We start from the raw sequence: 22,369 nt of genomic DNA, 5'->3' as shown, positions 1-22,369 counted from the left end.
TGTCTTTTTGACATAACTGAGGGCCCTCATGGGGTTTTTGATTATGTGATTACTTGGCCGTTTTTTTAATGATTATTTGATTATTAAGCCAAATATTTCATGATTATTTGATTACCTAGGACTGTATTTTTAGTTTATGATTATTTGATTACTAAAGATAAGCAAATATTTAATGATTATGTGATTATATTGGCAAAAAAATGGTGATTATGTGATTACTAGGACCCCCCCCCCCCCATGAGGGGCCTCATAACTTGCATCTGGCAATTCCTCTTGAATCAATTTTCCATATAAACTGGCCTACTGGGTTGTCATAAACCGTATGCTCTACCCAATCCCATTTCCAACAGTTTTTGACACCTTTGTCAACTTTCAAATTGTATGAGTCCCTCTGAAGTACAACACAGGAAACCATGTTTTCATTTTGTTAGACTTTGTTATCTCGACCAATTACATTTGTCCTTTTATTAAAACATAGCTTTGGCCAATCAAAAATTAGCTTATTTCCGCTTTTGGAGTTTTTGTTTTTACCAGATTTGGAGAAGAGCAGAAAAAATATCTAGTTTTGCCGTGATAAATAAAAAAAGGAATTCAAAGGTGTAAATCAGAAAGAAGCCAAGTGGAAAGCGGAATTCCGCTAAAAAGTGGAAGAAAATTAGGTGTGTAAAAACATAATGCCCAAAGTTGGTGCATAAAAAAAAATCAAAATCAGAAAAATTAAATGATATACTTTTTCAGTTAAAGACTGATAACCAAAGTCTGATATTTAAAGAACCAGTCTGCAAAGAGCCATGCCATCCTACAATGACATATTGTCCAAAAATAGTATTAAAACCGTGTTAAAATATTTCAATGACTGATTTTTTCCTTTATTCCTGATACTCTAAATGACTCCTCTTAAATTGATGTGACTGTCATACAAGTGAGATGTTTGGCTAGCTATGAAACCAGTTTTAATCCACCATTTTCTACATAAGAAAATGCATGTACCAAGTCGGGAATATGACAGATGTTATCCATTCTGTCCGTTTGAATTTTCCTCAGAGTTCAATAATTTTTTTTATTTTACTTTTGACACCTTTATGCATGCTACTTACCCATACTGAGAGCGATCTGTCTTTACTTCCAATGGCACAGCATGTGTATTGGGGATGCTGAAAACAGAAATGTTACACAATTAATAGCTCGGATAGTACTTTTTGTACAAACTTTGCGGTCATATATTGATATCCCATAGTATTTTTATCTGAAACATAACATTTCACTGTTATCTAGCGTTTTAACACTTTCACTACTGTATTTATTTTTTTCGTGGGATTCCCTGGCCGAAATTTATTTGCACGAGCCGTTTGCCTGACCGGGATTAATTTGACATGTGCTTCAGCAAAAACGACCTTATAGATTTGGTCATTGAAAACTCGGGAACCGTAGCGAGTAGTGCGGTCAAGTTTTGATAAAATGTAGATAAATACCATAGGTTGGGCGTCTGTAACCTCTTCATAGAGTGAGAAGCAGTTTACCTTAAAAACGCGTGTCGAAACGCAGATTGATTGAGGCGGAAGATAATTTTTATCATTGCCTACCGTATATCACTTTCACTTCCATTTGGTAACATTTCTTACGCACACGTGTGTTTCAAAATTATATTTCTATGAGCTACTGATATTTTTTCTTTCAAAACCCGTTTTCTTGGCAAAAAACTTGTAAATCGAGACAGTCGTTCACGTAGATTTTGGCCGCCATTTGTTTACGGTTTCGAAAGAAGAAAGATAACTAGGGCTTGATAACGGACAATAACTCTTCCAGACGAGTTGTATAATACCCCCAGAGTTGATGTGCGATTACTGAACTAATTAAAAATAATTTTTAACTGCAATAATCGATGGAACTTCTTTACTTTATGACTTAACCCCATTAATGCCTTAATTCTTCCACATGTGAATGAGATAAAGCTTTCCAATAAATAAAAGTAAATGAACCCACACAAAAAGTGATTTTTTTTTTTAAAGTTCTAAATGCATGAAATTTCCAATAAATTTGATGTGGGTCATGGGGGTTGTATAATATAAAAAAATATTTAAGCATTAATAAATGTACTACAAATAAGCAAATATTCAACTGTATCTCAAGATAAAGAGCCTAGTGAATTTTTTTTTTTTTAAATTGTTGAAATTAAAAATCTGAACTATGTAGTCAAAATTTAGGATGTATAAGATAACATAAAATTGACAAATACATCAACTGATGTTTGTTAAAGCAACACAAATAAATACCAAAAGCTGACAATTAATATTTTATAAATTTATTTTCATCATAGTTAAATTTATTAATCACATGCAGTAGAGGTAAAGAAGATAATATATGCAGACAACTACTGGGTACTGTTTTATTTAAACTCATGATATGTACACACAGCTTCAAGTCGTTGAAAACTAGTGCCAAAAAGGGATTAAAATACATCATGTACATGTTTTACTGCAAAATGCAGTTTTAAAATTCATTGATGGAAAGCTACATCAGGGAGCTGATATAGTTTGTAATAACATTTGGAAGCTATGAAATTTGTTTTAGTTTATAATGCTGCATACTCTTTGAATAGGAGAATTCATATCATAAATTTTGATTTAAAATAGAGTGAGGACAATGAATACTATTTTTTTTTAATTTTCTGTTTATATTGTTGGGTTATTTAATGGAATGGTTTGTCAAAAAGTGAATAAAAATTACTTGAGAGTTGAGGTTGTTATACTATAACCATTGTTACCAGTCTATTAATTAATCTATTACATCCGTCAGCAAGTGTTACTTACATTGTACATATAAGCCTATATATTAATGTGGTATGAAGATACCTGCTTATGTGTACTAATCCCATAAACAGTGTAAAGTTAAGAAGCTGACTTACAAGGTGACAGCTACAAGACCCTAATGTGGTCCCATTATCCCATTTCCAATTTGATCAGTTTTTTCTCTTACTCCTTACTACTACATGTATATGACTTGGCATCTGAGAGAAGAAGCAATTTATATACCATTTGAAGTCCCTTTTTGAACACAAAAATATGTTTCCTAGTGTTAAAAATGGTTGCTTATATTGGCATTACAAATTGTAATAAACTTTAGGCACTGCCGCACTGGTCATTCATCTTTTGTGTTTGTATGCAACATGAAGGGGGGGGGGGGGAGTTCTTTCTCATAATTTCCAAAACAATAAATTGAACCCCTACTAATTGTTTTCAGAAACATACAGGAACAGTATTATTTTATAATAATACATGATGCCATCTCAAGATTAATCAGAAGCAGCAGACAACACCTGATGTAATTTCACTTTTGGGAAAAAATCACTTCCCTTCAGCAAATTTTTTTTCTTTTTTTTCCTTTCCAATTCTGAAAAAAAAAAATCCCTTCCCTTCTAAAGCAAATATATTTTTTTTCACTTCTCTTCTTTGACAATGTTTTTTTTTTTTTTTAAATCAGAAAGAAAACAATTTGTTACATAAAAATAATAATCTTTCAGGTTTTTTTTAACTCTCTGTCAACATTGTTTCTCAAAATTTTTGTATGCTGAACAAGACTTTTAAAAACCTCTGTCACAAGACGAGATACATCATGGAAAATAATTTACACTCGATTAAAATATGAATAAGATTGCAGAATATTGTCTCATTTTTCGAAACCACTTTTATGAAATATAATAAAGCTATGAGATGTAACAACACGTGTTTTTATGAACCGCACTATTTATAGACTCAGCTGTCAATTTTGTCAATATCCGGTTCTATTTTAAATGAAAGTGGACTTTCGTTTTGTCGACCTACATACTGCAGTACAGCCTTTCAATGAAAAAATAAAATCCTTAGCACTACAGACTCCTGAGAGTGTCTAAAACGATGATAAAAGACTCTGACTCAATCGGTAATGAAAGGTTGACTGTCAAACGGCAACGAGAAATAATAATTTACAGTCGTGCACCTGATGGCGACAATCAAAGTCTCGATTTTAGGTTGTTTTACAAATATCCTTCTCACAACTCCAAAATATACGTACAATCACTACTTTTGTACAAGTTAATCGACTTTCGTGACCGCAGGTTAAGTTTTCTAAATGTTTCAACTCGAAATAAAACTCCTGACCACGATTGTTTATGATTCCGCCATTTTGTTTTTTTCGCGAGGTATTTTTTTCTCAACAATCTTTGAAAAAACATATTTTAACAGTGTTTTTACGCCCGATACTAAAATATTGAATGCATTTGGTGTTTATCATAACATCCATGGAGCAACGGGGCCAAGAAACATGTTTAAACTTTGTTTTTACTGTTTGCACTGTGACCGTCTAAAAATAGAAATCTGTGTATCCTTAAGGATACATTCGGCATCTACACGGGTGTGCCAAAAGGATACATTCGGCATGAAAGGGTTAAATACATCATTAACGCTCCACAGTTTGTTCTTCATCTCCATGAAAGCAATGTTTGTCATTTTTTTATACAGTTCAACTGATCATGAATTTTGTTAAGCATTTCTATTTTACATGTACCTTATTATCTTGTTTTTTTGATTTTTTTGCATGCTCTCCGTGTCAGAACCTCTTATAGCTGCAATTCAGCATATGGTTTTCTTTTTCTCTTTCATTTTTTTGTACGGTTTAAAGAAACTATTTTTTTCTATGTTCTTCATGTCAGAGCTTTTTATAACCAACTAAACAGTATAGGTTTTATCTCCTTGTTGAAAACTGTATGGTTTATTATAGTTGTTTACGTCTAATTCATTTGAACTTTGGTGGAAAGTTGTCTCATTGGCAATTAAACCAAATCTCTTAATTTTCATGTCTTTACCTTCATATTTGATTTGGCTTTTTATATATTTTGATTCTCAAGACACTGGTGAGTTAAAGTAGCCTGTAACTGGTCTACAAGTGGTAAGTCTAGTATCTCTAATGAGTTTTTACATCAATCTTGGCTTGAATTCAAGTTTTTTGCTATGAAAATAATTACCTCATGTCCAAAGGAGTAGGTTCAGTAAGACCCCTTTTTGGCCCCAAAATATAGCAGTTTACAAAATTGTTAAAATGTAAACTTTCAGTTATTTATTGGAAAGTACAATGTGTCTGCTACATAAATGTGAGATGTTTTTGACAATACAATGCACATATATTGGGTACTAGCATCATTTAAGTCATGCTTATTTACTGAAATCTTCACAATTTTAGTATTTTAGTTAAATTTTAGACGGTTTCTGTCTTAAATGAAAGTGGCCAAATTTGTGTTCATTCTTAATATTAAAATGTAAGTTGTATTTGATGATAATACATAACATTTATAAAGGTTGAGGATGAACACAGATGCGGCCACTTTCATTTGTGACAAAAACCATCTGAAAAGTTACATTTTTTGGCATATTTGATAGATTTTTCATATTTAAGGTGGTACCTAACACTACAGGGAGATAACTCTGTAAAATCAGCTAAACGTTTTAATTACGTTGTGTTGTAAGCTTCTCACTGCTATATAACCAGTGTAAATTTTCTGATAAAATGATTGGTTCAAAATTTTAAAATGTTTTATATTTTTGTCAAGGGGTCAAAGTAAATACTTTGTCAAAATTTTAAGAAAATTGAACGAGCCAAATTAATTTTAGTGAAAGTGTTGGGTACCACCTTAAGCTTGAATCGGAGCGTTTTTAATGACTAAATCTGTTAAAATATTTCACATAAACTAATTGAATCAACTGAAATAGACACATAAGTGTTTAAAAAGTTTTCAAAATATTTCGTTAGATGAACCTGAAATTTGAGGCCAAAATTGGCCCTAACCTACTCCTTTAAATAGTTAACCTATTCCTCTCAAGAGTTTATTTTATTGATGCTTATATTCTTTTGTAAAGCCAAAAATATTTTTTTCTAGTTTCATGAATTTTTAGTGAAAATCCAGCAATCAAACATAACCTCAATTACCTGCACCTCTAACAAGTTAAACTTAAAACTTTATAATACCTGTTCTGTGCCTTTTATTCTACTGGCAAAAATATTAGGATTAAATCTCTGAAAAGTAGTAAACAAAATTTGTATGTTCTGTAAGTTAAGAAAAAATTGCAATGTTTCTATTATTGCGAAAAATGCAACAGGGTTATAATCACAATAATTTAAATTCATATTTTGAAATATTTTCATATGAATAAAACATGATTTTTTTTTCAATATCGCAAATATTAAAACCGCATCTAAGTCTAATATGACAAAATCACAATAATAAATGCATGCAATAATTTCCAAATTTACAGTATCAGTCTGGAAACTGATTTGTTTTAAAATCAAGTGCTACACTACAAATGTCTACTTTGCTTTCACTACATAACATAATATAAACTGGAATCTAATTGAATTTAAAGGAATGACAAAAAGTGTATAAATATAAAAAAAGAAAATGTGGTATGATTGACAATGAGACAACTCTCCACAGGAGACCACAATGACACAGAAATTAACAACTATAGGTCCGAGAAACTAGCTTATGCATATGGATGTATAGATTACAAAACGACAATGGTTATTCACTCCGTTTTGATGATACATACTGATGCAGCATGTATATTGTTTTAGCACAAGATCCTACAAACATTAATGTGATGGATATGTTAATCATTTGTTTTACTAAATGATGGAACTTTTTTACTTTTGAAGTATAATTCTAGTGAGATATATTAAGTACAGATTTTCATTCACACCTGCTATTTGAACTGCTTGTTTAAGCAAAAAAAGTTTCTAAATTGGTATTTGACACTTGAGTCAGAACTGTTCAAGAATCATTTACAAGCATTTTCATCTTCTATTTGATGATGGAAAACAGGTTTTTCAACAGAAACTGATTGCACACTATGAGAAATTATGCAAGTTTCATTAAACGTCTTGAGCACATACAAATTTTTTAATTTACCTAAAACTGGTGCCAGAAGGGGAGTGTAGACAAAGTACCAGTGCTAACTAAACATAGGCAATAATGGTATGTTTAAAGTTAAACAGGGATTGTATTGCTATAGGCTATCAGTTTCCTTTTTTGAAGTGGTTTCAATTTTTTATTTGACATGGTCAAACAGACCATACAATTTGGATTTTTCTCATGGTTGAAGGCATAACAGAATTCTATAATTGTTTATATCAATGTTATTTAAACTTTGGTGGATAATTGTCTCATTTGCAGGCAACCATACCACATCTTTCTTGTGAAAATATATCTTATATGAAAATCCACACAAATCATCACTTACAACTGCAGTAATAGCTTTCCTGTGGCCAACAAAGTCCAATGTGGCCTTCCACCCATCACGCTCAATAATTTGTGCTGTGGGGCCTGAATTATTCATAGCATGGGCAGAAACAATATAGGCTCCATCTGGTGACCAATTTAGACGTAAAACATGAGTGGTCCCACCACACTGAAATAATAAGGAATTTTGATTTAATTAAACAACTTTTACTTTTTGATCTATGTGGTTTGCATTTTTTATCAGTCAGAATTCAAATATGATGTTTATTTCTAGCAATGCTCCTATTTGCGAGGCCATTCAGCCATGAATTTCCCAATATGCATTTGATGCAGTAAAATTGCTACTGTAAATGTTATTACTACCACTAAGTTAATTCTAATGCTGGTAGACTATAACACCCAGCAGTCAGTACTTTGGTCATGGCATTTAAATACAAATAGTGTTCTACGTTTTCCTTGCAAAAGTTTAGAAATAATTTTAAATTTAGGAAATCAATGCATATCTCTAATGTACAGCTTTGATTTCAATTTATTTTCCATATTGTTTTAGGTTTAGGATTTCTAAGACAATACAATTTCCTATCTGAAATTTAGCTAACTTGCTATATATAACAAGTCTTAAACTTCAACCGTGAAAGTCATGAAAATCAGAACCGTTCTTGTTAATGAGATAAATCATGTGACATAAAATATTAAATTAGGTACCTCTTGGAATGGTTTTGTTATGGATTTCTCTTCCTGCCAGTCTCTCGTTCTCCAGATTCTTACACTTTTATCATCAGCCTACATAAACAAAATATATTTATCATAAGTAAATTGTTTTAATAAATTGATTAGAGAAAAGTCAATAGTTATACATAGTGGCATTTATATTTTTATATGTATTTTTTTTTTTTGTGTGTCTGTCCAAAGGTCTGGATTTTCATCAGTGATTCAGTGTTTGTAAAATATTTCTTCATAATTCTTGTTGTTAATGATTTTAGTGCAGAAAGCAGTTAATTATATTGAACGGCACCTAAAATAGCAATTAAGATATACATGTACAGTACGCCCAAGGAGTTTGTAATCCCAAACTCCATACTCCGATATTTTTCCTGGTGTAACACCAGGAAACTCCGACATCCCTCCCAAAATTCTCGGAGAAATTTGGGAGTATTCCCTCCGACTTCCGCGTAAATCCGCTACCTTTTGTTTATTGTATTAGCGACATCTCTCCCAGTCTGGTGTGACGCGGTGTGACACCAGGTAATTAATTGCCATAATCCGTCTGATCTATGCCGGCACGCGACAGTCAAGGTATGTCAGATTTCTAATGTAATTAAACAATTGTATTTCCTGTCTATTGATTATCAGGTTATATCTGATTGCTTGAAACAAATGAAAGATTAAAATAAAAAGCAAAACGTTGTTGTTAATTCTTTCAATTACTCTGTACATTTTAATCAAGTTTTTAAACAACTATATTTGATTTTGACTTCCGTTTTTTTATCAGTAAATAAATATTTAATCCACTACAAGAGATATAATTGTGCAACAATAAACGGAGACTAACGCTGAATAAATGAGGGCAGTTTAAAGAAAAATTACACGTCTCAAAGTTTTTTATACTACAAGTAAAAAAGAAAATATTATTCCTTATCTGTTATGCTAATAATTCTACGCCATTTCCATTTTACGATTACAAAATAAAAGTTTTAAAATCCAAAACGTTGTTGTTAATGCTTTCAATTGCATTAAAATTTTATAAAAAAAATCTATACTTGATTATGACCTCGTTTTTTATTTATCGGTAATTGATATAACTTACGAAAAGAGACATACTTGCCTGAAAATAAACGGAAACTAACGCTGAAGGTATAAAATGTGAGCAGTGAGTTTAAAGAAAATTACTTGTCTTAAAACTTGTATATGCAAATAATTACATTAGATGTATGTTTCATTACAATACGTTATTCTGATTGGCTAATTAGGCAGTTGTATCACTCAATAAAACTTCTCATTCATGATGACACGAGGTCCCACAATAAAGTGCACAGGTAAATGAAATAAAAACTTGATAAAAGGCGTGTTTTCATGATCCTATAGGTAAAAATGTAATTATAAGTATTGAATGCTTTTTTTTGTAATTTTATAGGGTTGTAAAAGCGTTGACCGTGGGCACATTTTAAGTATGAAGCGCTTCCGCGCTTCATACAAAATGTACTTCGGTCAACGCTTTTACACCCCAATAAATTTACAAAAAAGAGCATTCAATTCTTAAGTAAAAAAGAAAATACTATTCACCATTCGTTATGCTTAATAAGTCCACGGCATTTTCTCTTCACGATTAGCATTACTTTAGGATATAATACATTTCGGCTACAACAGGAATACTTCTATAGCTGCATCAACTCGTCGTTGCATAATATTCATTTACGCACAATGAATGTAAACCTTTGTGTTGTATTTAGAACAGTTATCTTTAAATATTTTTAAAACAATTAATTGCCGTGGGAAGACGACACGCATCTCAGTGATCAACAGTGCGTGATTGAACTTGAACTTGACTTCGCTCACAATATTGAATACTAAAAATAGTGACATCAATTTTGTCCACGAGATTTTTATTTGGCGGGAAATAGTATCATGTAACAGTAAACTCAGGTGACCTTTCTGGATAACCGTGGGAAAATTCATGTAATGATTGACATTTGTGTGCGTTAAGATTGAGGCTCTAGAAGGTCCTTTTACAATTGATTAACCGGATTCTAAATTTTATTCCTTTTCTGAATAAACGAACATCAGCCTTTTATTTATACGTTTCTCAGTCAACAGAGGACATAAACCTGGACATTATTTATACTTCCATAGGCAACACTATACATTAATGGTAGATGAAAACAGGATGCATGTCGTTCAGTTCCTGATGGGCGTTGGTAGAGATCCTCTGTGAAAATGTGTCGATCGTAAAAATCCGATCCACATTTTTTTTTTACATATTTCTTTCTTGTACGATATAATTTCATTTTAATATTCTATAGTATAAATTGTTGAAATACTTCTTTTTATATTTCGCAGAGGACTTTTAACGAGCAGTAAAATACGGATTGCGCCAATCCAATTTTATTTTAAATAATAAAAGATCAATAACAGATCATAACAGATAAAAAACACATGATTTTATTTCTTCATATAATTAAATAAGGTTGTGATGATTGTGTTGTGTCTGGGCGGGGAATTATCTCAGTATTTATGAATATAGGGCTGCCACATTGCATACAAAACTATTTGTCACTTTACAGTTTCTTTTTTAAATTCAAATATTTCAAGTCGGTAATCTACCGAGTAGTGAAACATAATATTTTACATTTCAAAATAAATTGAAAGTAACAGAGTTCACTTGTTGGTCCGATAAATTAACTCTAGGGTTTGATTTAGATTGGACAAATTACCGTAAAAACATCATTTTGTTTTAAGCCAGTTGATATTAATTATATAATATTGAACTATTAATGAACCGGATATTCACTGAGTAGGTCATAAAAGGTTCTGATTGTGGTAAAATCATCTTTGTTGAAACTTTGTTGAAAAAACAAAAATTATGACCTGATCGGACTATAATGAAAATACTAAATAAGTGTTTTATTCGTATTTTTATACGTTTTGACGTTTTATTTAATATGACAATGACATGGGCATATACATACAAGAATAATTATCTTATTTTAAATAAAAATGTCACACTTTTATCTGACAATGAATGGACATTTAAATAACGTATTTTAAAGCACACAGGTGCAATCAAGATCGATTAAATGTACAAAGGTAATAAATCTGGCTAATCCGATTCTGTTGTCACGCGTCATTAATTTTCAGTTCATCCGATGGGCAATAAACCAATTAACAGCCACGCGGTGTTGGGAGAGAATCTTTGGAGGAAATTGGGAGTAGAATCCGTGATTCGCGGTGTCACACCGCTACACTCGGAAATCGGTGATAAAAGTTCGCGATTACAAACTCTCTGGGCGTACTGTACATATGTAGAACAAGAATGTGTCTAAAGTACATGGATGCCCCACTTATCATTTTCCATGTTCAATGGACCGTGAAATTAGGTAAAAAGTCTAATTTGGCATTAAAATTAGAAAGATCATTTCATGTGGAACAAGTGTACTATAAGTTTCAATTTGATTGGACTTGATCTTCATCAAAAACTACCTTGACCAAAAACTTTAACCTGAAACTTGAACTTTCATTTTCTATGTTCAGTGGACCATGAAATTGGGATCAAAAGTCTTATTTGTCTTAAAAATTAGAAAGATCATACCATAAGGAACATGTGTACTAAGTTTCAAGTTGATTGGACTTCAGCTTCATCAAAAACTACCTTGACAAAAAACTTTAACCTAAAGCTGGACGAATGGACGAACAGATGGATGGACGCACACACCAGAAAACATTATGCCCTCTACTATCATAGGTGGGGCATAAAAAGGCTAGGAGCTGTTTATCTCATCAGGTTTAATCCACCATTTTCTACATTTGAAAATGCCTGTACCAAGTCAGGAATATGACAGTTCTTGTCCATTCGTTTTTGATGCGTTTTGTTATTTAATTTTGCCATGTGATTATGGACTTTCCGAATTTATTTTCCTTTAAGTTCAGTAATATTTATTGTCAAATTATCTTAACATTCTTAACATAAGGCAATTAAGCAACAAATATCATAAGACATGTTGTGTTATTGCAAAAGAGATTATCATTGAGCATAGAATTAAGATGCAGCTAATATAGACAGCCTTAAATGATTGATTGTCAGTTGTTTAACGACAAATGCAAATATTGCATGCATATTCAGGACGAGAACAAATTAACAATAGATATAATAGTTCTAGAATGTGATGCTATCTCAGTAAATGAAATTAATTTCTTATGGTGTATGAATGTGATGCTATATTTTATAGAAACAAGAAGTATTTCACAATTCATTGTTAACCGGGATACATGAAATTTCTATGAAGAACACAAACAGAAAGAAAACGTAAATTCCCTTTTTCCTTTGATAGGATACTAATAACCTCAGTTACCTGTGATGCTAAATATTTCCCTACAGGGTCCCAAGTCACACCTTTAACTAAGCCACTGTGTCCTCTCAACACTGCTAACTGTTCTGAAGGAAAAAAATGTTTCTTATTGGAATTTCTATACAATGTTGTTCTGAAAAAGTTATTTGCAATTCTAAAAACATATAAACAGCATTTTTTTTTTAAACAGGGCAACAAATAATCTAGATTGAATAATTAACTTAACAACAGAATGCATTGAGTGTGTAGGTAACAGTAGTATCTTTGTTTAGCTTGCTTGCTAGCTAAACTGTCAAGTCATTGATAGGTAACTTGCCTCCTTTAAGAGTATACTAGTCTGACCAATCTGTAGAACTAGACTATTCGAAAAGGAGGGTAGTACATTGTATACCTAACCTTGTAATGACTTCATGGTTCAGCTAAAAAGCAAGCTAACCAAAGGTTCTACCTTTTTAAACTACTCATTGCATTCTGCTGTAAAGAAATATGCACAATTATATTAATCAATTGCACACAATTTGACTTTAAGTGTTTACGTAATTCTAGCCATGTAAAAGCATACAAATCAAAACAAAATATGCTATCCATATACAGGTTCACCATGTTTCTTTCCAAAACATGTAGTAATCCTGCAGATTTATTTGTTTTATGCAACTATCTATTAGTTTTTAATGTTTCACAGTGGTAATAATTTCTGGTGAACCAATCATATATACCACACCTATTTTCGTATTTTTATAAGTTTATCGGTACTGCTATGGGTTAACTCACACATTTTTTTATATCAAATAATGGCAGCTAGAAACCCTAGGTTGAAAATATATTTTTTATCTAATACTACAGTTCTGTCTTAAATCTCACCTGGAAATTTGTCAGCATTCCATACTACAACTGAGTTATCTACACTACACGAAGCTAGCCAGCTGTCATTTCCTGACCATGCTAAATCTAGAATATCTGTAGGGAAAAAAAATGAATATAGTGTCGTTGGGTTATGGGGGTTTTATTGTGTTGTTGGGTTATTGCATCATTCATCTGTACTGTACCTGGACTGAAAATTCGTAGATTTTTTCAATGTTTTTTTTATTTTTGAGAAATTTCAACTGGATTGGTTTTTCTCTAAAAAAAAATTGCATTTAAAATTTGGAAAGCATTATTTATTGCAATCAATTGTTTAGCAATTAATATAACAAATACATTAACAATTTAATTTGGAAATGCTAAAATAATATTTAATAGCAATAATTAACAAAGCTGGCTGTGTGAAAGTTATCTGAGACAGGACTCTTAGAATGTATGGTCTGTATTATACACATTTATCAGTTTCTAGGATTATTTACTCTAAATACAAGTTACTTTTTTCTATGTAACAATATTTCAAGAAAATACAAGAATGTATATCCCGTAAGTTAGTACATACAGCTCAAAAACTGTATCAATGCCTTATAAATGTTATCTAGTTGCCTTTTTAAATCTACTGTAAGGTCTCAATTTTTTTTTTTAAACTGTTTCAAATGTGCTGAAATCATTAAATTGTTTTTATAAACAATGTTTTCCATTTCAGAAGTTACTTCCATAAGTATCATGTATGTTGATAAAATAGAACAGCCCTTACTCTTTCCAAACATGCCAAATTGGCATTTCTATCAGCATCAAATTTTACTTCAGTTTGTGCGTAGAAAATAAATTTGAATAAATTACAGACTTTCTGATCTAGTGTTTCCTACAGGTGGTTTTGGCGTGTAATGGCGCCCTGCCGCCATTTCTCGACGCCCTGCCCTTTTTGGGAAAAAAAATTGGCGCCCTGCCCTAATTTTGTCGAATTTCCTGACGCCATGCCTTTATCGTCGTAATTAACAACCGGTACTGAAAGACATATTTTATGAATACCGCTCGAGTTATTTCCCTTCAAAACAAAAGTTCACTAGGTCGCCATTTTGTAATCGATTTCGTAATCAGCTGATTAGCAAACTGCAATAGATTGAATAGTGAATACAGATACTAATTACGGGTCCTGATTGTATCCCCCAAGTCCCAGAAACATCGTTTTGCCTAGAAGATTAATGAAAAAACATCGATGTGATGCTTAGATAATTTTTTTTTTACAGCTGATAGATTTCTAATTTACATAATTTACATTGTTTGCATGGTTGAACAAGCCAATGAACGGCGATCATGAGACATTTGTCAAATTGAAAAGTAAAAATTCTTTACAAACTATTTTTTAAATACAAATGCTTGACTGTACCTTAAATGAAATGAATAAAAATCCAAACTAAATTATTAAAAGCAGAATAATCCAGAAAATAAATGAATTCCTTGATCAAATGTTTTCTTTTGTTTACAAACATGTCACATGATCATTTTAGGCGGGAAAAATACTTGGGAAAACACCTAAGTAACAGACAACTATGTCTGGCTATTTATAGACATTTAAAATAAACAGCTGATATGGTAGTGCCATGAAAGTAGTAAAACTTGTTGTATCTATATTAATTTAATTTGGAAAAGGGTGAAGAGGGGAAGGGGTTAATTTGTAAAGTTATTTTTTTATTGTAATTTAATAAATTTTGGTTACTAAAAATGACCCTGGATATCAGGGAATGTGTCAACCTGTTTTTAGGGAAAAAAAGGAGGATTTGTCAATGACAATTGATATGACCAAAGCAATATTTTTATATACATGTATATGACATAGTGCTTTCTTGTTTTTAAAGAACTGATTTTGTTTTTAATTGTGTTTATTGTTTTAAATATTTCATATATATATGTTTTAAACACTTTTTCTTGTTTAACAATTTGTTTTAATGATTGATTACAGATGTATATGTCCTTTTATAGTATTAAACTAGTATGTTTTAAATGAATCCATTTTATTGAAATTGCCTGTTTATGTTAAGTAAGTGCCCTAAAATTGTTGTCCATCGCGCTTAATGTGCCCTCTGAGCTAACAGTTACCCTGCCCTTTTTAAAAGCTCAGATCATACATTAAAAATCTCTTAAATCTGTTGATGCATTAAGCTGAAGTAATTAATACAAATTGCTAATGTGTTTAGGCCAGTACACATTTTCTATATTGCCTAATTAAAATAATGTATTACCTCCTGAATGTCCCCTGAGTGTTATAGATGGTCTCCATTGTTCTTGGTTTTTAGTGTCAGACCCAAACATGGTGGACGTTGATCCACTGTACCTGAAATAATAATTACAATATTATGTTAAGTTATGTGAATCAAGATTGATTGCTGTCTGCTTAACATCCAGTAGCAAATATTTCATGCATGCATATTAATAAATCTTAATTAGTAGTTCTGCCAAACTACAAATGGCAGAAAATTTGAACTATCATTTGTATAGGGATAAATTAAACATGGAACTGACGACTGAACTAATCAAAACATAAAGCTGGGAAAGTATAAATGCTAATCAAGTGACAAATTGAAAATTGAAAATTTACCAACATGTTTGATTAAATGGTGTGTTCTCATTTCGCCTTAACTGTGAATTCCAGGTAAAAAAGGTAAAAAATATACTAAGGCCAGATGGGAATTGAACTAAGGCAAAATGTGAATTTATATAAAAATATTAAATAAACAAATTAATTCTCTGTGTTTTTATAGCCATTTAAACAACATGTAATTAGGGAATTGTTTCTCTTGAATGATTATTTTTATATAATAAAAGTGACTATTTTTTTTTATTTCAAAAGTTGTGAAATCAGAAAAATCTACATTTGAGTAGGAAAGTTGCTTCTCTTGAAATATTGTTCGTATCATATTTAATAAAAGTTGAAAATTTTCATTTTATTTTATGCAGTTAGAAAATAATTTAGTTAATTATCCTTTACATTATGCAACACACAAAAAGTTTAAAGGAAGAAAAAAAAAAACAGGTATTCCCACAGACTTGTTTAATTTTTAACAGAAACTTTAATAATAAAAAAATATTTACGAATAAAAAATGTGCTAATTATCATGTAATTAATTTGTAAGGATTCCACGGAACCTGGTGTCTCACCTACTTTTGCTGTTATTTGCAAAAAAAAATTAATAAAAATATTCCTCTCTATACTATCTCTTGATTGAAAGAAGCTTCTGTCTAAGTTTGGTAAAAACCCAGGATAGTTTTTGAATCTAATAAATGTTTTAAAAACTTTATCTGCAGACTATATGTAATGTTACTAACTGGAAGAAAAGTTCATTTATAAGGAAAATAAGAGGAAAAAAAGAACAAAATTGTAACTAAATTTCTTTCTTTTTTTAAAAACTTTAACCGCAGAGTTAATGTAATGTTTCCTGGCACAAAAAACTAAGTCCATTTATAAGAAAATACTGAAAAATGGAATATTTTATTTTATACATGTTTTAAATACATTAACTGTAGACTATAAGTAATGTAATTTGGGAAAACTAAGTCCATATAATAATATTTATTTATGTTTATGTAAATAGTTCTTGTGCTTTTATCTATTATATAAAAAAAGAAGATGTGGTATGATTGCCAATGAGACAACTATCCACAAAAGACCAAAATGACACAGACATTAACAACTATAGGTCACCGTACGGCCTTCAACAATGAGCAAAGCCCATACCGCATAGTCAGCTTTAAAAGGCTCTGATAAGATTTTTAGTGCTTTTCTCTCGTGCGATTCTATATTACGTGTATATTTATTAGTTTCCTAATTTGAATTTAAAAAAAATAAAAAAATATTAGCCACTCTTAAAAGAAGTATTCAAAAAGTGAGACATTGGGACGACAAAAAAAACCCATCTTTTTAAAAAGTATTTCAAGGCAGATTTTGGCATTAATATAACAAATATCAAACATAATTACAATACAAACAAAGAATAACGTAATTCCATTGTTTACACAAGTTCCCATTTCGCCTTAGTTTATTCTTTGTAACCTGAAAATTTGTAGTAAGGCGAAATGGGATTATTTTTTTATAATAATTTTGACAGCTAAGGCGAAATGAGAATAATCATACTAATGACAACATTGAAAATACTTAACTGTTCTCCCAAATTTGAAAGAGAAAGATTCACGGACTAACATGACTAACTATACAAAGGACTTATGGTCATCGGTAGCACAACTGTGGACAAAGAAGATAATGTTTAATTTCTATTTTCTGAAGATCATGCTTGGTCATGAAAATGGCATTTTAATATATCTTAGGAATCATTCAGACAAAGTTCGGTGCAAACTTGTCTTATGGTTTCAAAGGATATTATGCCCCATTTATGACCATTATGTTTTCTGGTCTGTGCGTCAATCCATTCGTTTACTTGTCCGTTCATCCATCTCTCTGTACCGCTTCAGGTTAAAAGTTTTTGGTTGAGGTAGTTTTTGATGGAGTTTTAAGTCTAATCAACTTGAAACTTAGTACACATGTTCTTTATGATATGATCTTTCTAATTTTAATGCCAAATTAGAGACTTTCCCCCATTTATATGGTCCACTGAAGATAGAAAATGATAGTGTGGATTGGGCATCCGTGTACTGGGGACACATTCTTGTTTATTCAAAATTTACTATAAAATGCTAAGTAATAACAGAAGTTTTGCAATGACTATTGCAGGCAAATGAGCTTATAACTAATATGTATAAAGGCTTTAAAGCAAGAAACATTTCCTTAGAACTTATTTCACCATATCTTGTAGTGCATTGTACTGACTACATTACCTGATTTGCCAAATCATTATTAGTTTATCGTCTCCTCCAGAGGCTAGGTATTTTCCATTGTTAGACCATCGAACACAATTCACACACGCTGAAAATCAGAATATCCAAATTTACAGTAGAAATCAATTTGATAGTTAAATGATAGTATATATACAATCTGATTAATATTAGAATTCAGATCATGTGACCCTGGTTCAAAGGTTAAAGATCTGACAACACTGTTGTTTCTGTTCAGGTTATTATTACATTAGCCAATGAAATATCTGCATTCAAAAGTTTGAAAGGTGTGTATCACTATGACACATCCCTATGTTCCAAAAACAGAAGGTAGAATAATTTTGGTCAGTTAAGCATGGACATTTGATCTGTATTTCAAAAGGATTGATAAATACACTTATCAAAATACAATTATACACATATTTGTGAAATAAATTCAATTCATGTGTCATATTGTACATAGCATAATAGTCCGTCCAATTTTTTTAAACCATGTTTATATTCACTTCATTCATTTTATCTTTTTTATTGTCTTATTTTGAAAGAATATATATGGCCCTTATACCTATGATGTAAATATGAAAATATCTAACATAGAGAATAGTTTTCTTCAAAATATGTATAGCTGTACATTGTCAGGATTGTGTGCATCAAATTTCTCATGAAATACAGTAATATGTCTTGAAAATATTTCAAGTGTAAAGTTATAAGTTCAATTTAGTATTTTAGAGCTCTCTCCACATCTGAAATCGATGTAACTAAAGAAATCTTTAAATATGAAAATAAGAAGATGTGGTATTCATGGTATTATTGCCAACAAAACAACTCTCCACAAGTGACCAAATGACATAGAATTGAAAACTAACGGTATCACCACGGGCTTCAACAATGATCAAGGCCAAAATAGCCTAGTCAGCTATTTAAAGACTTGTTTATATTTACCAATGTGATTGTCCATCTGACAGATAATTTTTGGCACATTTTTATCTTTCTCATCCGCCTCATTTCTGACAGGGGCTGTATTCCAAATAACAACTTTTCCCGTATCATCACCTACAAATACAAAAAAATGTCTTGACTGTGACCAGCCCTAGCTGTCATTAGACTTTTGAGCATTCAGAAATCAACCAATTAAATAATTAAATTTGGTGTTTCCAGTACAATTTGTGTGCTCCGAGTAGAGAAAAGTTTTAAGACTTTACTTTTGCAGGGCGGTTTAAATATTTTAAATTTAACCGTCTAGTAAAGAGAAATAAATATCCTTTTGCAAGAGATTTGGTCGTGGAATCTGTTTCTCTAATAAATGTTTGACGATATGCAGACATTTTCAATTGTTCTTTTGAAACCACTTGCAATAAGATGGCAGGGGCGGATCCAGCCATTTTAAAAAGGGGGGGTTCCAACTATATGTCCCCATTCAAATGCATAGATCGGCCAAAAAAAAGGGGGGTTCCAACCGCTGGAACCCCCCTTCTGGATCCGCCACTGGATGTGTCTATTTCTTTGACATTAATGCCTTTTTTCATGACTTTACATTGTATTGTCACAATAGGAATTTCAGCGGTACATTGTAAGCAAGAAAATGTGACTAACTGAGATCAAAAGAACCAAACGTTGATTTTAAAAAATTAAAATATTCAACAGGTCAGCAAAAATATAAATAGAATTAGAATTAGAACTTTGACATAGATTTTTTCACTGTGTTGAAGACCCATTGATAAATTTCCCATTTCCATTCTCAATTTTATCATTGTATCATTGTTAATGCATGATACATGTATAATACTCAACCAGAGATTTACTCTTATTTTTTACAATTTCTTTACCTTGTCCCCCGGTTGCAAATCTTGATCCATCTGGATGAATGTCTATGGAGAATATTGGCTTACCTACAAAATACAAATTTTTAGATGTATTTATAAAAATATTTTAAATTTTATAAGTAAAAATTCGGGAATTTTTTAAAATGTTGTTAAACAATGTTAAATGAAATATTCTATTGGTGATTTAATGATAATTCATTTAATTGGCAATTAAATCATTTAAACTATGTCAAGTATGTTGTAAAGGATATAGCAATTTCTAAGAGCGTACATAATGAACTAATCCTTGAGAAAGAATTGAGAAGTGGCTTAACAAAATCAAAGAATAAAGAAATGACTCACTATCATTATTTTTTGTTAAAAATTGTAAGACTCCTTGACGTTAAATTAAAATTTTTGTTGCTAACCTCTTCTTTTTGTCTTTTTTTTTAACATTTTATCATGTAACCAGGTGCTCCGCAGGGCGCAGCTTTATACGACCGCAGAGGTCGAACCCTGAACAGTTGGGGCAAGTATGGACAAAACATTCAAGCGTGATACAGCTCTGAATTTGGATTGTGATCAAATTTTTGACATTACATGGGTTTTTTTACACAAAACAAATGTCAAGATTTTACAAATCAATTAAAGATTTCTTCTTATTTAAATCTAAAATTAAATAGTTGACACAGCATAGGTTTCTGACACAGAATGAATGTGGTCTAATGAACTTAAAAGTTTTTTTTGCCTTTGAGCAATTCACTATGCTGTTGAATATTAATCCTCTCAAAAAAATGTTTGAAGAAATTTTCTTTTTATTTATGAAATCTGAAATGAGAAAAATTTAACCCCCCCCCCCCTTTTTTCACATCCCCGTTTCCCTTTTTCCAAAACTGATATCAATTCAAATTTCTAATGGAGTTTGCAACAATAACTACTCTTTTAAATACATCATAAAATATTAAAATGTAAAATAAAGTGCTTGTTATCACTGAATGGTAAAGATTGGTTGGTAGTAAAAGTGAATATACATTGTTTATTGTATAAAACAATAAAAAAAACTTCATCAGCAACATTTTATATTGGCAAATTTCCAATGAAGTTATTTACATAAAGTTATTGGCAAATAAAAATAGAAAATGACATCATAGTCATGTCTGGCAAATTTCCAACATACATTATCTAAAACATTTTAGATAAGATAAGGAAAAAAAGCTTCATCAGCAACATTTTATATTGGCAAATTTCCAATGAAGTTATTTACATAAAGTTATTGGCAAATAAAAATAGAAAATGACATCATAGTCATGTCTGGCAAATTTCCAACATATATTATCAACTACTATTCTATACAAAGAAAGATAACTCCAATTGAAAATTAATTGCTATTGCACAATATTGTGCAATTAGATATTTCTTGCTATTGTGCAATACTGTGCAATTGAAAATTTCTTGCTATTGCACAATACTTGATATGGAATCCTGATTTGGACCAACTTGAAAACTGGGCCCATAATCAAAAATCAAAGTACATATTTAGATAAAGCATATCAAATAAGCCCAAGAATTTAATTTTTGTTAAAATCAAACTTAGTTTAATTTGGACCCTTTGAACCTTAATGTAGACCAATTTGAAAACTGGACCAAAAATTAAGAATCTACATACACAGTTAGATTTGGCATATCAAAGAACCCATTTATTCAATTTTTGAAGAAATCAAACAAAGTTTAATTTTGGACCCCCATTTGGACCAACTTGAAAACTAGGCCAATAATTAAAAACCTAAGTACATTTTTAAATTCAGCATATCAAAGAACCCCAAGGATTCAATTTTTGTTAAAATCAAACTAAGTTTAATTTTGGACCCTTTGGACCTTAATGTAGACCAATTTGAAAACGGGACCAAAAATTAAGAATCTACATACATAGTTAGATTCGGCATATCAAAGAACCCCAATTATTCAATTTTTGATGAAATCACACAAAGTTCAATTTTGGACCCTTTGGGCCCCTTATTCCTAAACTGTTAGGACCAAAACTCCCAAAATCAAACCCAACCTTTCTTTTATGGTCATAAACCTTGTGTTTAAATTTCATAGATTTCTATTTACTTATACTAAAGTTATGGTGCAAAAACCAAAAATAATGCTTAATAGGGCCCCTTTTTGGCCCCTAATTCATAAACTGTTGTGACCTCAACTCCAAAAATCAATCCCAACCTTCCTTTTGTGGTCATAAACCTTGTGCTAAAATTTCATTGATTTCTATTTACTTATACTAAAGTTATTGTGCGAAAACCAAGAATAATGCTTATTTGGGCCCTTTTTTGGCCCTTAATTCCTAAACTGTTATAACCAAAACCCCCAAAATCAATCCCAACCTTCCTTTTGTGGTCATAAACCTTGTGTCAAAATTTCATAGATTTCTATTCACTTAAACTAAAGTTATAGTGCGAAAACCAAGAAAATGCTTATTTGGGCCCTTTTTGGCCCCTTATTCCTAAAGTGTTGGGACCAAAACTCCCAAAATCAATACCAACCTTCCTTTTGTG

General features: G+C 31.1%; 1 protein-coding gene across 1 annotated transcript in view; it reads right to left on the bottom strand.

Moving 5' to 3' along the window:
• LOC139527085 (protein HIRA-like) overlaps positions 1-22,369 on the bottom strand; it is a 54,713-nt gene that overhangs the window by 27,304 nt on the left and 5,040 nt on the right. Inside the window, exons 2-11 of the mRNA XM_071322354.1 lie at positions 19,842-19,904; positions 18,958-19,068; positions 18,019-18,106; positions 15,432-15,523; positions 13,192-13,287; positions 12,334-12,416; positions 7,973-8,050; positions 7,269-7,436; positions 5,998-6,045; positions 1,098-1,154 (exon numbers count right to left, since the gene is read on the bottom strand). Of these exons, the coding sequence (XP_071178455.1) occupies positions 1,098-1,154; positions 5,998-6,045; positions 7,269-7,436; positions 7,973-8,050; positions 12,334-12,416; positions 13,192-13,287; positions 15,432-15,523; positions 18,019-18,106; positions 18,958-19,068; positions 19,842-19,904 (884 nt within the window). The remainder of the gene's footprint in view (positions 1-1,097; positions 1,155-5,997; positions 6,046-7,268; positions 7,437-7,972; positions 8,051-12,333; positions 12,417-13,191; positions 13,288-15,431; positions 15,524-18,018; positions 18,107-18,957; positions 19,069-19,841; positions 19,905-22,369) is intronic.

The sequence above is a fragment of the Mytilus edulis genome, chromosome 6, assembly GCF_963676685.1.
Source record: "Mytilus edulis chromosome 6, xbMytEdul2.2, whole genome shotgun sequence".
NCBI lineage: Eukaryota > Metazoa > Mollusca > Bivalvia > Mytilida > Mytilidae > Mytilus > Mytilus edulis.
The sequence above is the reverse complement of the archived record's forward strand: the minus strand, read 5'-3'. Positions and strand labels throughout refer to the sequence as shown.